At 45.3% G+C, this 12,954-nt stretch overlaps 1 protein-coding gene across 1 annotated transcript in view; it reads right to left on the bottom strand.

Moving 5' to 3' along the window:
• prkcda (protein kinase C, delta a) overlaps nucleotides 1-12,601 on the bottom strand; it is a 28,513-nt gene extending 15,912 nt beyond the window's left edge. The window contains exons 1-5 of the mRNA XM_029775363.1: nucleotides 12,403-12,601; nucleotides 2,539-2,674; nucleotides 2,109-2,308; nucleotides 1,963-2,032; nucleotides 1,399-1,558 (exon numbers count right to left, since the gene is read on the bottom strand). Coding sequence (XP_029631223.1) covers nucleotides 1,399-1,558; nucleotides 1,963-2,032; nucleotides 2,109-2,308; nucleotides 2,539-2,653 — 545 coding nt within the window. The 5' untranslated portion in view covers nucleotides 2,654-2,674; nucleotides 12,403-12,601. The remainder of the gene's footprint in view (nucleotides 1-1,398; nucleotides 1,559-1,962; nucleotides 2,033-2,108; nucleotides 2,309-2,538; nucleotides 2,675-12,402) is intronic.
• Nucleotides 12,602-12,954: the final 353 nt, after the last annotated feature.

Genomic DNA, 12,954 nt, shown 5'->3' with positions numbered 1-12,954 from the left:
GAAGAGAACCCACATGTATCTTGTCCCCACACACAGTGAGGAAGATGGTTTGGGAGGCAAAGAAAAGACCAATGGCCACAGTTGGAGAATTACAGAACCTGGTCGCATCCTGGGGTTGCCAAGGCTCCAAATCTAGAATTAGACGCCACCTCCATGCCAATAGACTATTTGGAAGGGTTGCCATAGAAAAGCCTTTATTGAGAGCAACCAACAAGTGTAAATGCCTAGAGTTTGGTAAATGTCATTGGCACTTGGATTAGAACCGAGTGTTGTGGTCAGATGAGACACAAATAGATCTATTTGGCCACACACAGCAGTGGTGGGTTTGGCCTTGAAAGAAGGATGCATATGCAGAAAATAACCTCATGCCTACTGTAAAATATGGTATATTGATGTTATGGGGCTGTTTTGCTTCCAAATGAAGCTGTTTTGCTTCCACTGGTCATGGGGCCCTTGTTGGGCAGTCCATAAGCGCAGACCGAAGGATATGGTCTAAGATCCCTCCCAATGTATTCTTCAATCTCATAAAACATTATAGAAAAAGGCTCAGTGCCGTTATTTTTGCCAGGGGAGGGTGCACAATGTATTGAAAACAGGGGTGCCAATAATTTGGATACCTATCTTTTTCTCAGAGCAGTTGTATTAGTATTTTGTTGAGCATACAATATAGCTCAGTATTTGTATACTGTTTATTTTATTACCTCTTAGAAAAAAAAGGTGCTGTCTACAACCTACTGTAAAAGGGTGAACCCTTTAAAGTTCCCTTTTGGTTTCCACATAGAACCCTTTCCACATCGGGTTCCACATGAAACCCAAAAGGGTTCTACTTGGAACAAAAAAAGGGTTCTCCTATGGAGACAAGAACTCTTTTGGAACCCTTTTTTCTAAGAGTGTACAGTATTTTTTGCTAATCTTTATCAAGGTTGCCAATAATTGTGGTTGTGACCGTAGCTGACAGGTGAGCACTGTTTATACAGCAGCAAACAGAGACTCTGTCACCGTCTCTACAGACACCAGCTATTCTAGTAGAACACAACACACTACAGCACTAGAAAATAAATGGCTAGCAGTGGAAGCTGTGCTGATTTTGCAAATACACTGCTAAATGTTGTGCTGGTATTTCCACACAATGCAGCATTTCTGACCCGCTTCCTGAGCCACCAACTCTAGGTCTAAAGTTAGATAGATAGGAGGAGATTACTAAGACATTGTCTAATCTTATCTCCCCACTCAGTCTCTCAGCATAAAGTAGACCGACCAAGACGTTGCCACTTAAATTAGATGAATGGAACTGATAATAAAACGTGTAAATATTGAATCACTTCTGTTAGCATAAAGCTAACAGATAATAGAGCTAGGAGTAAAGAGCCAGATGGCTGGACAGACTGAATAACTGACCAGACAAACTCTCTGCAGACGGAGCAGAAGGTGGGCTGTCTGAAGAAGGTGGCGATGAACTCATGACATTTGACCTCGTGGATCTTGGCCTGTTTGATGGCTCCTCGCCTGCGGTTTATGGTGGGCCCCCCTTCCTCCTCCTTCATGGGCAGCTTGCCCTCTATGGGTGACAGGGAGAGAAGCGTCAGTGGAGCGCTACAGTTTAGAAACATTAATGTAGCGTTAGGAAAAGTAGGGACAACATTTGGAGTGCTTGGTCCACTGTTGGTATGAGAAAACAGGCAAAACCTTATATAGGAAAGCCAAGTATAGAGAACTATGTTTAGAAAACCAGGATTCATATACAAGACCTGTACATGTCTGCAAGAATGTGTGTGCTGTGCAGTCTGCTCTGTCTGTATTCAAGAAGCAAGTGCAGTGAACAGATGAGAACCAAGGGAACAGACAGAAGGCTTCAGTGTGACAAACATGACACATAAAAGATACATCCAAAACAGGCCAGGTAGGAAGGGAAAAGTGGAGGATGAGAAGAAGAGAGGTGGGCTTTGTCCTCCTGACTCTCACCTGTATCAGTTGCTCCCTCCAAGAAGAACTGCACTGCCATCATCACCTTCCCTGAGGGCTGCAGGTCCACCTGAACAAACAATCATCTGTAAATTAGACACATAATTCAGCCAGGACAGTAGAGAATCAGACTGCAGCCCTCTTACCCAAAATTCAGCACGGCCGTTGCCCTTTTTGCAGCGCTCGGCAAGGACGGACACGCCCACTGTGACCTCGGCCAATGGCTCCTCGGCAGTCTTCATCAGCAGCACCTGCAGGACACGCCCCTCGTAGATGTGGGCGTCGAAGCTGGCCTTCCAGGCTGGGAACATGGTGGGCTTCCTCTGAACCAGGGTCTTACCACGCTCTGGAGAGGAGGGAGAGAGGGAAAGAGGGGGAAGGAGAGAGACGGGTTAGATAGAGGTTAAAAATAGAAGTCAGATAGAGACTGATTTTTCATACTCTTGTGTAACAATCAAAAAATGTGCATATCTGTACCACACTGGTTACAGGTTACAATGTGATTCTATGGGACAATGGGACTAAAATAGTCCTACTATAACACAGTAATATGTACAGTAATAGCCAGATTATCACCGGTGGTGAGGGCCTCCTTCATCTTGATGGCACAGAAGGGGGGATCAGAAGGGGCCAGCGGAGACAGCACACCGAGGTCGTAGGAGTTGAAGGCGATCCGCAAGAAGGGCGCCATGGTGATGTGTCACTGGGCCACCTGTTCAAAGACATGGCAGGGCAGAATGTAACCACGGCAACATATTTGTAGTGACATGTCCGTCACTCAACCTCCTGTTCATACGCACATGACAGCCGTGATTCAGTAACATCACCATCTGTTATGAGGGGTATGCACACATGACCACACGCACGTAGGCACGCGCATGCATACACACACATCCACCAGCATCAGTCACATGCTACTAATATGGATAATTGTTTCATTGATTGTTTCATTCTTAATTAAGTATAAGCGAAGCTTAAAGTACCCCTCTGTGATACAGTATGAGTCAAAAGTTTGGACACACCTACTCATTTGAGTGTTTTTCTTTATTTTACAATTTTCTACATTGTAGAAGACATCAAAACTATGAAATAACACTTATGGAATCATGTAGTAACCAAAAAAGTGTTAAACAAATCAAAATATATTTTATATTTGAGATTCTTCAAAGTAGCCACCCTTTGCCTTGATGACAGCTTTGCACACTCATGACATTCTCTCAACCAGCTTCATGTGGGGTGCTTTGATAAAAGTTAATTTGGGGAATTTCTTTCCTTCTTAATGCGTTTGAGCTAATCAGTTGTGTTTTGACAAGGTAGGGGTGGTATACAGATGATAGCCCTGTTTGGTAAAAGTGTCACACCCTGATCTGTTTCAACCGACCCCTCCAGGTGTCGCCCATCTTCCCCATTATTCCCTGTGTATTTATACCTGTGTTTAATGTCTGTCTGTGCCAGTTTTTATTGTGTGTCAAGTCAACCACCGTTTTTTCTCCTAGCTCCTGTTTTTTCCCAGTCTGTTTTTCTCGTCCTCCTGGTTCTGACCCTTGCCTGTCCTGACTCTGAGCCCGCCTGCCTGACCATTCTACCTGCCCTTGACCTCGAGCCTGCCTGCTGCTCTGTAACGTTTTGGACTCTGACCTGGTTATGAACTCTGCCTGTCCCCGACCTGCCTTTTGCCTACTCCTTGGATTATAATAAATATCAGAGTTCAAACCATCTGCCTCCCAGGCCTCCATCTGGGTCTCGCCTTGTGTCGTTATAAAAAGACCAAGTCCATATGATGGCAAGAACAGCACAAATAAGCAAAGGAAAATGACAGTCCATCATTACTTTAAGACATGAAGGTCAGAAAATCCGGAAAATTTCAAGAACTTTGAAAGTTTCTTCAAGTGCAGTCGCAAAAACCATCAAGCGCTATGGTGAAACTGGCTCTCATGAGGACCACCACAGGAAAGGAAGACCCAGAGTTACCTCTGCTGCAGAGGATAAGTTCATTAGAGTACCAGCCTCAGAAATTGCAGCCCAAATAAATGCGTCACAGAGTTCAAGTAACAGACACATTTCAACATCAACTGTTCAGAGGAGACTGCATGAATCAGGCCTTCATGGTCGAATTGCTGCATAGAAACCACTACTAAAGGACACCAATAATAAGAAGAGACTTGCTTGGGCCAAGAAACATGAGTATGGACATTAGACCGGTGGAAATCTGTCCTTTGGTCTGATGAGACCAAATTGGAGATTTTTGGTTCCAACCACCGTGTGTTTGTGAGACGCAGAGTAGGTGAACGGATGATCTCAACATGTGTGGTTCCCACTCTGAAGCATGGAGGAGGAGGTGTGATGGTTGGGGCTGCTTTGCTGGTGACACTGTCAGTGATTTATTTAGAATTTACGGCACACTTAACCAGCATGGCTATCAGAGCATTCTACAGCGATACACCATTCCATCTGGTTAGCGCTTGACCCAAAACACACCTCCAGGCTGTGTAAGGGCTATTTGACCAAGAAGGATAGTGATGGAGTGCTGCATCAGATGACCTGGCCTCCACAATCATCCGACCTTAACCCAATTGAGATGGTTTGGGATGAGTTGGACCGCAGAGTGAAAGAAAAGTAGCCAACAAGTGCTGAGGATATGTGGGAACTCCATCAAGACTGTTGGAAAAGCATTGCAGGTGAAGCTGGTTGAAAGAATGTCAAGAGTGTGCAAAGCTGTCATAAAGGCAAAGGGTGGCTACTTTGAAGAATCTCAAATATAAAATATATTTTGATTTGTTGAACACTTTTTTGGTTACTACATGATTCCATATGTGAAATTTCAAAGTTTTGATGTCTTCATTATTATTCTACTATGTAGAAAATAATAATAAATAAAGAACAACCCTTGAATGAGTAGGTGTGTCCAAACCTTTGACTGGTACTGTACGTATCCATATGTGTGTATATTACAGGAGGCTGCTGAGGGGAGGACGGCACATAATAATGTCTGGAATGGAGTCAATGGAATGGTATCAACCACATAGAGCTATTCATTTTACAATAATGGTTCTATGTTATAACAGTTAACAAGTTATAACTGGTTAATAGTGAATAACAGTTCATTTAACTCAACTATGGAAATAAAATGTATTTGCTTTATCTAGGATGGGAAAATTTTAAGTAGATTTTGTTTTCTTAGCGAAGGTAAAACTATGTATGTCCTCATGTGTTTGATACCATTCCATTAATTCCATTCCTGTCACATCCTGACCAGTAATAGGGGTTATTTGTTATTGTAGTTTGGTCAGGACGTGGCAGGGGTTGTTTGTTTTATGTGGTTCGGGCTATGTATTTAGGTAGAGGGGTGTTTGGTTTATGTGGTCCGGGGTTTGTTAGTCTATGTTCTATGTTAGTGTATTTCTATGTTCTGTCTAGTCTATTGTAGTTCTTTGTTTAGTTAATTGGGGTTGGACCTTCAATTGGAGGCAGCTGGTTATCATTGCCTCTGATTGAAGGTCCTATATTTAGGAGGGTGTTTGTCATGGGATTTTGTGGGAGATTGTTGCTGTGTATAGCTTTGTGCCTTACCGGCCTGTTCTTGGTCGTCGTGTTTTTGTATACGTGTTTGTTTTGGTTTTCCTTCTTTGTCCTTTAATAAAAGAAGATGAGTATACATTTTCCCGCTGCGTTTTGGTCTAAACCCTACAACACCCATGACAGAATCTCCCACCAAACACGGACCAAGCAGCGGAGGAGGGAGCAGCAACAGAGCCCAGTGGAATCATGGACATGGGAGGAAATTCTGGACGGGGCTTGACCATGGCACCAGGCTGGGGAATATCGTCGCCCACCAGAGGAGATAGAGGCAGCCAAGGCGGAGCGGCGCCGGTATGAAGCTTTGTACGCGCCGATGGGGAAGCACGAGAGGCACACCCAATAATTATTTTGGGGGGGGGCACACGGGTAGTTTGGCTGGGCCAAGGGTGAGCCCTAAGCCAGCTCCCCGTGCTTATTATGGGAAGCATTTGGAGTGGAGAGCGCCGGAGTATGCGGTAGTGCGCACGATCTCGCCCATGCGCACGCACAGTCCGGTGCGAGCGATCCCAGCCCCTCGCAAGTGCCGTGCTAGAGTAGGCATCCAGCCTGGAAGGAGGATGCCTGCACAGCGCATCTGGCCACCAGTGCGCCTCCTAGGCCCAGGCTACCCTACGCCTGCTCTACGCACGGCAACCATCAGGCCTCTGCACAGCCCAGTTCGCCCTGTACCAGCACTCTGCTTGTGCAGGGCTGCTATTTCCATCCAGCCAGGACGGGTTGTGCAGGAGGTGCGCTCCAGACCTCCAGTACTTACCCATGTCCCGGTGTATCCAGTTCCTGCTTCTCGTGCTGACCCTGAGGTGCGTAGTCTGGCGTCTCCTAAACCAGCACCACGCACCAGGCTTCCAGTGCGTCAGCCCAGTCCAACTCGTCCTGTTCCTGCTCCCTGCACTAGCCCTGAGGTGCGTGTCCCAGTCTGGTACCTCCACTACCAGCCCCACGCATCAGGCTTTCAGTGCGTCAGCCCAGTCCCGAGCTTCCGATGACAGTACCTCGTCCAGATTGTCCGGCAACAGTGCCTCGTCCAGAACTTCCGGCAACAGTGCCTCATCCAGAACTTCCGGCAACAGTGCCTCGTCCAGAGTGTCCGGTAACAGTGCCTCGTCCAGAGTGTCCGGTAACAGTGCCTCGTCCAGAGTGTCCGGTAACAGTGCCTCGTCCAGAGTGTCCGGCAACAGTGCCTTGTCCAGAGTGTCCAGAACCAAGAGAGACGGCCCACTGTCCGGAACCAGGAGAGACGGCCCACTGTCCGGAACCAGGAGAGACGGCCCACTGTCCGGAACCAGGAGAGACGCCCTACGGTCCGGAGCTCCCAGAGTCGCCCTACGGTCCGGAGCTCCCAGAGTCGCCCTACAGTCTGGGGTCGACGGAGAGGGACATCGCTGTAGAGACGTTATGTGAGTGGAGTGAGCCAGGGGTGGAGCGGGGTCTGCGTCCAGCTCCTGAGCCACCTCCTGAGGGGGGAGTATTGGGGAAAGGGGGGGTGTTGCAGGAGCACCGTCGGTGACGGTGGCCACCCTCCCTTCCCTCGCATGTAGTTTTGGGATTTATTTTGTTTTGGGGGTTATTTTTGGTTATTTGTGTGAGGTGCATCCGGGGTCTGCACCTTTGCAGACCCCGGATGGGGGGGGGGGGGTGTACTGTCACGTCCTGACCAGTAATAGGGGTTATTTGTTATTGTAGTTTGGTCAGGACGTGGCAGGGGTTGTTTGTTTTATGTGGTTCGGGCTATGTATTTAGGTAGAGGGGTGTTTGGTTTATGTGGTCTGGGGTTTGTTAGTCTGTTCTATGTTAGTGTATTTCTATGTTCTGTCTAGTATATTGTAGTTCTTTGTTTAGTTAATTGGGGTTGGACCTTCAATTGGAGGCAGCTGGTTATCGTTGCCTCTGATTGAAGGTCCTATATTTAGGAGGGTGTTTGTCATGGGATTTTGTGGGAGATTGTTGCTGTGTATAGCTTTGTGCCTTACCGGCCTGTTCTTTGTCGTCGTGTTTTTGTATACGTGTTTGTTTTGGTTTTCCTTCTTTGTCCTTTAATAAAAAGATGAGTATACATTTCCCGCTGCGTTTTGGTCTAAACCCTACGACACCCGTGACAATTCCAGCCATTACTATGAGCCCGTCCTCCCCAATTAAGGTGCCACCAGCCACCCGTGGTGCAACCAGCCACTATTCATGTGAGTGAGGTTATTCATGTGTGTGAGTGAGTGTGTGAGTGACTCTAGTTAGCGAGTGAGTGAGTGACTCTAGTTAGCGAATGAGAGTATGGGTGTGTATGAGAAATAAAGATATTCTGAGTCACCTAAACAAACAGAAACTCTTTCTGTGATACAGGCCTAAACCAACTAATGAGAAACAACGCCCTTCTCACATATCTCACATCCACATGTGACTTTAACTTTACTGATACTGTAAACCAAAGTTTAAACTTAAACTCTGATGTTTCAATCTCACATTAAAATAACCCTAATCCAAACCAACACACACATAGCCTACAATAGGAACACAGAAAACATGGCATTTAAGCACTTCTGTCAAGAACAGCTTCATTTATAATTTTGTCAGCGAGAATGTGTGTATGGTGTGAAATTATAGTAGCAGGTGTTGAAGAATGTGTTTGTGTGTGTGTGTGTGTGTGTGTGTGATTCTCTCTGAGTGTACTGTAGCTCTGGTAGTGAAGATATTTCCCTGCATCCTGGGAGGGAGCAAGTCTCAACAAGTCCAAAGTCTAAAGAGGGCTCCTCAACAACATTCTTGTGTTTCTGTTCCCCAGCTTTACACCCCCACCCATACACGTCAAAAATATGTCAGGAGACAAAGAAATGATGCCAAAAACAAGGAAAGAAAAAAGCAAAAAAGTAAGAGGACAGAAAAGAGGCAGAAGAATGACAGACAGAGGAATGACATTCAGCATGTATTAAAGCAGGAGTCGATGTGTTCACGCTTTGAGCTGTGATGATTCCGGGTGTTGATCAATAATAAACTGTGTGTGTGTGTGTGTGTGTGTCTGTGTTACCAGGCAATCACAGAGATTGGTGCCAGCCGCACCAATGTATCGGAAGGAAACACCATTCAACTGACAACCAAGGTCAACCTGCAGGCACCCAGCCTGCCACAAGGAGTCACTAGCGCACGATGAGCCAAGTAAAGCCCCCCCTCCCCGGCCAAACCCTCCCCTAACCTGGACGACGCTGGGCCAATTGTGCACCGCCCTATAGGACTCCCGATCACCGCCAGTTATGATACAGCCTGGGATCGAACCCAGGTCTGTAGTGATGCCTCTAGCACTGTGACACAGTGCCTTAGACCGCTGTGCCACTCAGAAGGCCCGATCATTTTTTTAAACATGAAACGCTTTATGCATTATGTGGGTTGAACGCTGTAACAACAGAGAATAAAACTATGAATAAAAGACCCATGATGGTAGTGACTGTCCATTACTGCTTATCACTTATTAACCATCAATTATTCACATGAATTTATTTTAATAAAATATTTCAGTTGTTGTATATATTACATTTGTTTTATTTGCTGACTTTATTATTTCATTCCAAGTCATCATCTCATCTCTATACACCAGCTGTCTATGCTGTCTGACAAAATCACTATTTTATTAGTTCTTCAAAGTAAATAAAGCATACTTTTATGACTGCTGAATACCTACTAGCAATCACTTAGATCATGTATTTTCAGGTAGAGACACCTCACCAAGAAACTGCTCTGTACATTAGTAGCATGTGAGTGATGGGTGAGCGTGTGTAAACTGCTCTGTACATTAGTAGCATGTGAGTGATGGGTGAGCGTGTGTAAACTGCTCTGTACATTAGTAGCATGTGAGTGATGGGTGAGCGTGTGTAAACTGCTCTGTACATTAGTAGCATGTGAGTGATGGGTGAGCGTGTGTAAACTGCTCTGCTATGTTTCCTCCTGATCGCACATTCTTCCGTCTCTTACGTAGCAGGAGTAAAATAAACACAAGTAGATGCAAAATGGATAATGGTCATTGTAGTTAATTATCATGTTTTCTGCGCTGAACTATGTAAAACATTGGCCTGTTGGAAACTACAACTCACTACTACATCGCACAGTTCTGGCATGATCTAATTTATCTCCAGAGAAAGTGCAGCGCAGTGGGCACATTGAGCTCACATTAAAAAAACACAACGAAATGGAATTCAAATAGGTTGGTCAATTAGTTGTTTAAAAAACGAAAAAGAACTGACATTTCGGTTAATCGCTCAGAACTATAATCTTGTCCACCAGCCGGTTCTCTCTCTCTCTCTGTATGTGGTAGCAATGAGCCTGGGGACGAGGTTATGGCTGTGACCTCATACTCCTTTCCATATCGTTTTCTTTCTTCCTCCTCTCCCATCGCCTGTGTCCACTGTCCACCTCCCTCGCCAAACACTTTGTTTGTTTATAGTGTGACAATCTAGTGAATCACAGCAACTGTGTTTCACAGTAGGACAGCTGAATAAACGTATGCGTATTGTCCCAATGCAGTCGTGCATTCACACATCATCCCCTCCTGACTCACAGACAGCTGACTGACAGCACCTCAGACAATGACATCACACAGCTGTGCTACAGTACACTGGCCATCTTTAGCCTGGCAAACGGTGGCAGAGCTTTTTAGTAAATGACTAGCGCAGACTGGAAACGTGTTAGTTACTATTGGCGCTGTTTCACCTAATGCGGATTCCTTTAAACCGAACACTATTAGTGTGCGTGTGTGCGCGCGTGCCCGCGTGTGTGGGTGGAGTGTGAAACTGTGTGTTGGTCCAAACTTTTATGTAGAGAATACAGATCTGGACAGGGAAGTGAAGCATCACTGCATCATCACCCTGTGGAGATCAAACAAAGCAACAACGGTAGACTCCTGCTAGTAGACATGCAAGCACACACACCGTACACAGAGACAAACACTTATAATAGCTGAGAGACCGTCACACACGTGTAAGCATAAAGAAGCACATACAACCCCTCTGACACACACACACACTAGTGAGACAGCAGTCCTGGAACAAGCCCCTACTATCTATGGCACTCCTGGTTATTTCTTTCACAGCAGACCACTTCTAGTAGACCCTGCAGGAGACATGACCTGTAGTAGACTGTAGAGGACCTGGACTCTAATCTCCTCCTTCGTAACTCAAGGCTACTGGGCCACTAGTGTACTGTACAATTCAGGGATGCAACTTTCACTTGGGACATGTCCCCCCCACATTCTGAAATTGCATTTGTGTCCCCCCCCAGGTTTATCATTGAAATGTGATACAAAACGAGGCAAGGGAGTGCTTTAGGACCATGCGGACGCCTCAGAGCGGTCTGGTAGGCTGTTTGGAGTGTTCATCTGACCTGATAAAAATATATATATATGTCCCTGTCCACTTTTTTTGTTACTATCTATAGTGCAATTTATCCTATAAAGTTGAAGTCTGTTACCAAACCAACGGGCGAGAACAAATACTTATGATCTAACAGAGAGACCGAGATGAAGGGAGAGAGGGAAAGATGGATGAACGGAGAGCGAGCGGTAATGACTACACGCCTTCTTACACAGACTCATAACTCAAACTCTAATGGGGCCATTCAAAGTGACCACTATTCAGCCTGTTACTCTATGACATAACATCTCCAGTGCAGTCACAGCCGAAGCCATGCAGCTAGTGAGCTGAACAATGTTCCAGTGGGGGTATGATCTTCTGATCGTTGAGCAGCGCAAATAAACACGCACGCACACTCACACAATGGGCTACACTCCAGGCAATGAAAGCGAAGCGTATGGATAAAGCTGATCACTCTCTGTGATGGAGGATGCAACACAATGATCAGTCCAGTCTTTATAGTGGGACACAACGGAATAGGAGATTAAAGGGTCACTTTACTCCATGCGCCAGAACACACACACACACACACACACTTCCTTTTGAGAAGAATGAGATCAGTGTCTTCAACATCATCATCTGATCAGTTCAAGTTGGTCAACAGCTGGGTGTGCAGAGATCATGTCTTCTTCTTGCTTCATCTTTGCACTGTTAGTTGGATGTGGTTCACCAAATTCAGTTGGCATTATGATTAGGCACAGCGGTGACTCACAATGCAATGCAACATGAAAGGGGATTCCCTTAGCAGGCAAACTTGCATACAAAAGGGCCCTGGGGACCAAAGTTTCACAGTCAAGTACCTTTGTTGTTTTCAACCCAGTTATTAGCCGACAACAAACATGCAGAATTGGTCATGAAATGTAAAGTAATTGGGAAATGAACTGAACAGTGATGATAAGTGGAAGCCTTTAAAACGGTTTCTCCATCAATGCCTTCCCACCGGGCACAGACGTCAATTCAACGTGTAGTGATCTTGAGAAACCCCAGAGCGCTTTGGAAGCAAGGTAGGCTATTATGTACAGTATCATCACTCTTTTCTACAAATAGAAAATAATAGTTTCCTGATGTCTCATAATTGAGAAAAGTCTGGATTTATATGACAGTCTGTTCATAAAAAGACCCCGGCGTTTACAGTTTAGAAACATTTGAAGTATTCGTCAAGGCCAACGTTCTCTTGAAGGATTCATTCGTCTCTTGCACGTCATGAAACTGTAGGCTACAGTGCAATTTCTTTTTATCTGGAATGTGCCCGCCATAATCAACAGATAACATTACAATTGTAGGCTAGTACCCGAAATACTAGTACGCTATTCGCGCAAGCGCAACTACTAGTAAAAACTATAAAAGCTATTTAAGCATTCAATAATCAACCCTGAAAAACTTCTCCAAGTAGTTTGCAAAACGCAACAAAACCCCAAAAAGTTACAAAAATATATTTTCTTAGTTGGCCGAAAGTCATTTTCCGTTGACTTACCTCGTCTTGCAAACGTGTGGATTATTTATTGTTTCGTGAGTTTTCTTGTTCTTGTCTTCCCTTCAGTTTCTCGTCTGTGATTCCGTCGATCGAGGAAGTAAGCTACTGCTCGCTTGCTCTCAGGCTTCTCCGCAGACTGTAGCGAAGTGACGTCGACCATACACGCACACACACACATACACACACACACATACACACATACATACACACGCACGCACTGTACTGCACTGCACTGCGGATGCAGAAGTCTTTGCGGCAACTCAGAATACACGGGTCCATGTCCTCTTTTGGTTTCAGTGATTATTGGTCATCTCCTGACTCCTGTGTGACATTGAAGGATCCATTGTAAAGGTATCATAAAACATTTGTGCCAATTGGTGATAATAATGAATTGCCCTCTTTTAACTCCAAGTTCTTCAACTCTTGGCTTTACAGCAGTGCTTAGTCAAGTCTGCCTCCACTCCCCTATTGAATTCTACATTTTTTTACTGTGACTTTTTTAAGCGTTTCTCAATATTGGCAGCGCTGTGAGTATGTCTGTCCTAGATCGCT

The sequence above is a fragment of the Salmo trutta genome, chromosome 14 (assembly GCF_901001165.1).
Source record: "Salmo trutta chromosome 14, fSalTru1.1, whole genome shotgun sequence".
In the NCBI taxonomy this organism is placed as follows: Eukaryota; Metazoa; Chordata; class Actinopteri; order Salmoniformes; family Salmonidae; genus Salmo; species Salmo trutta.
Note: the sequence above shows the minus strand (reverse complement) of the source record. Positions and strands in the feature narration are given on the sequence as shown.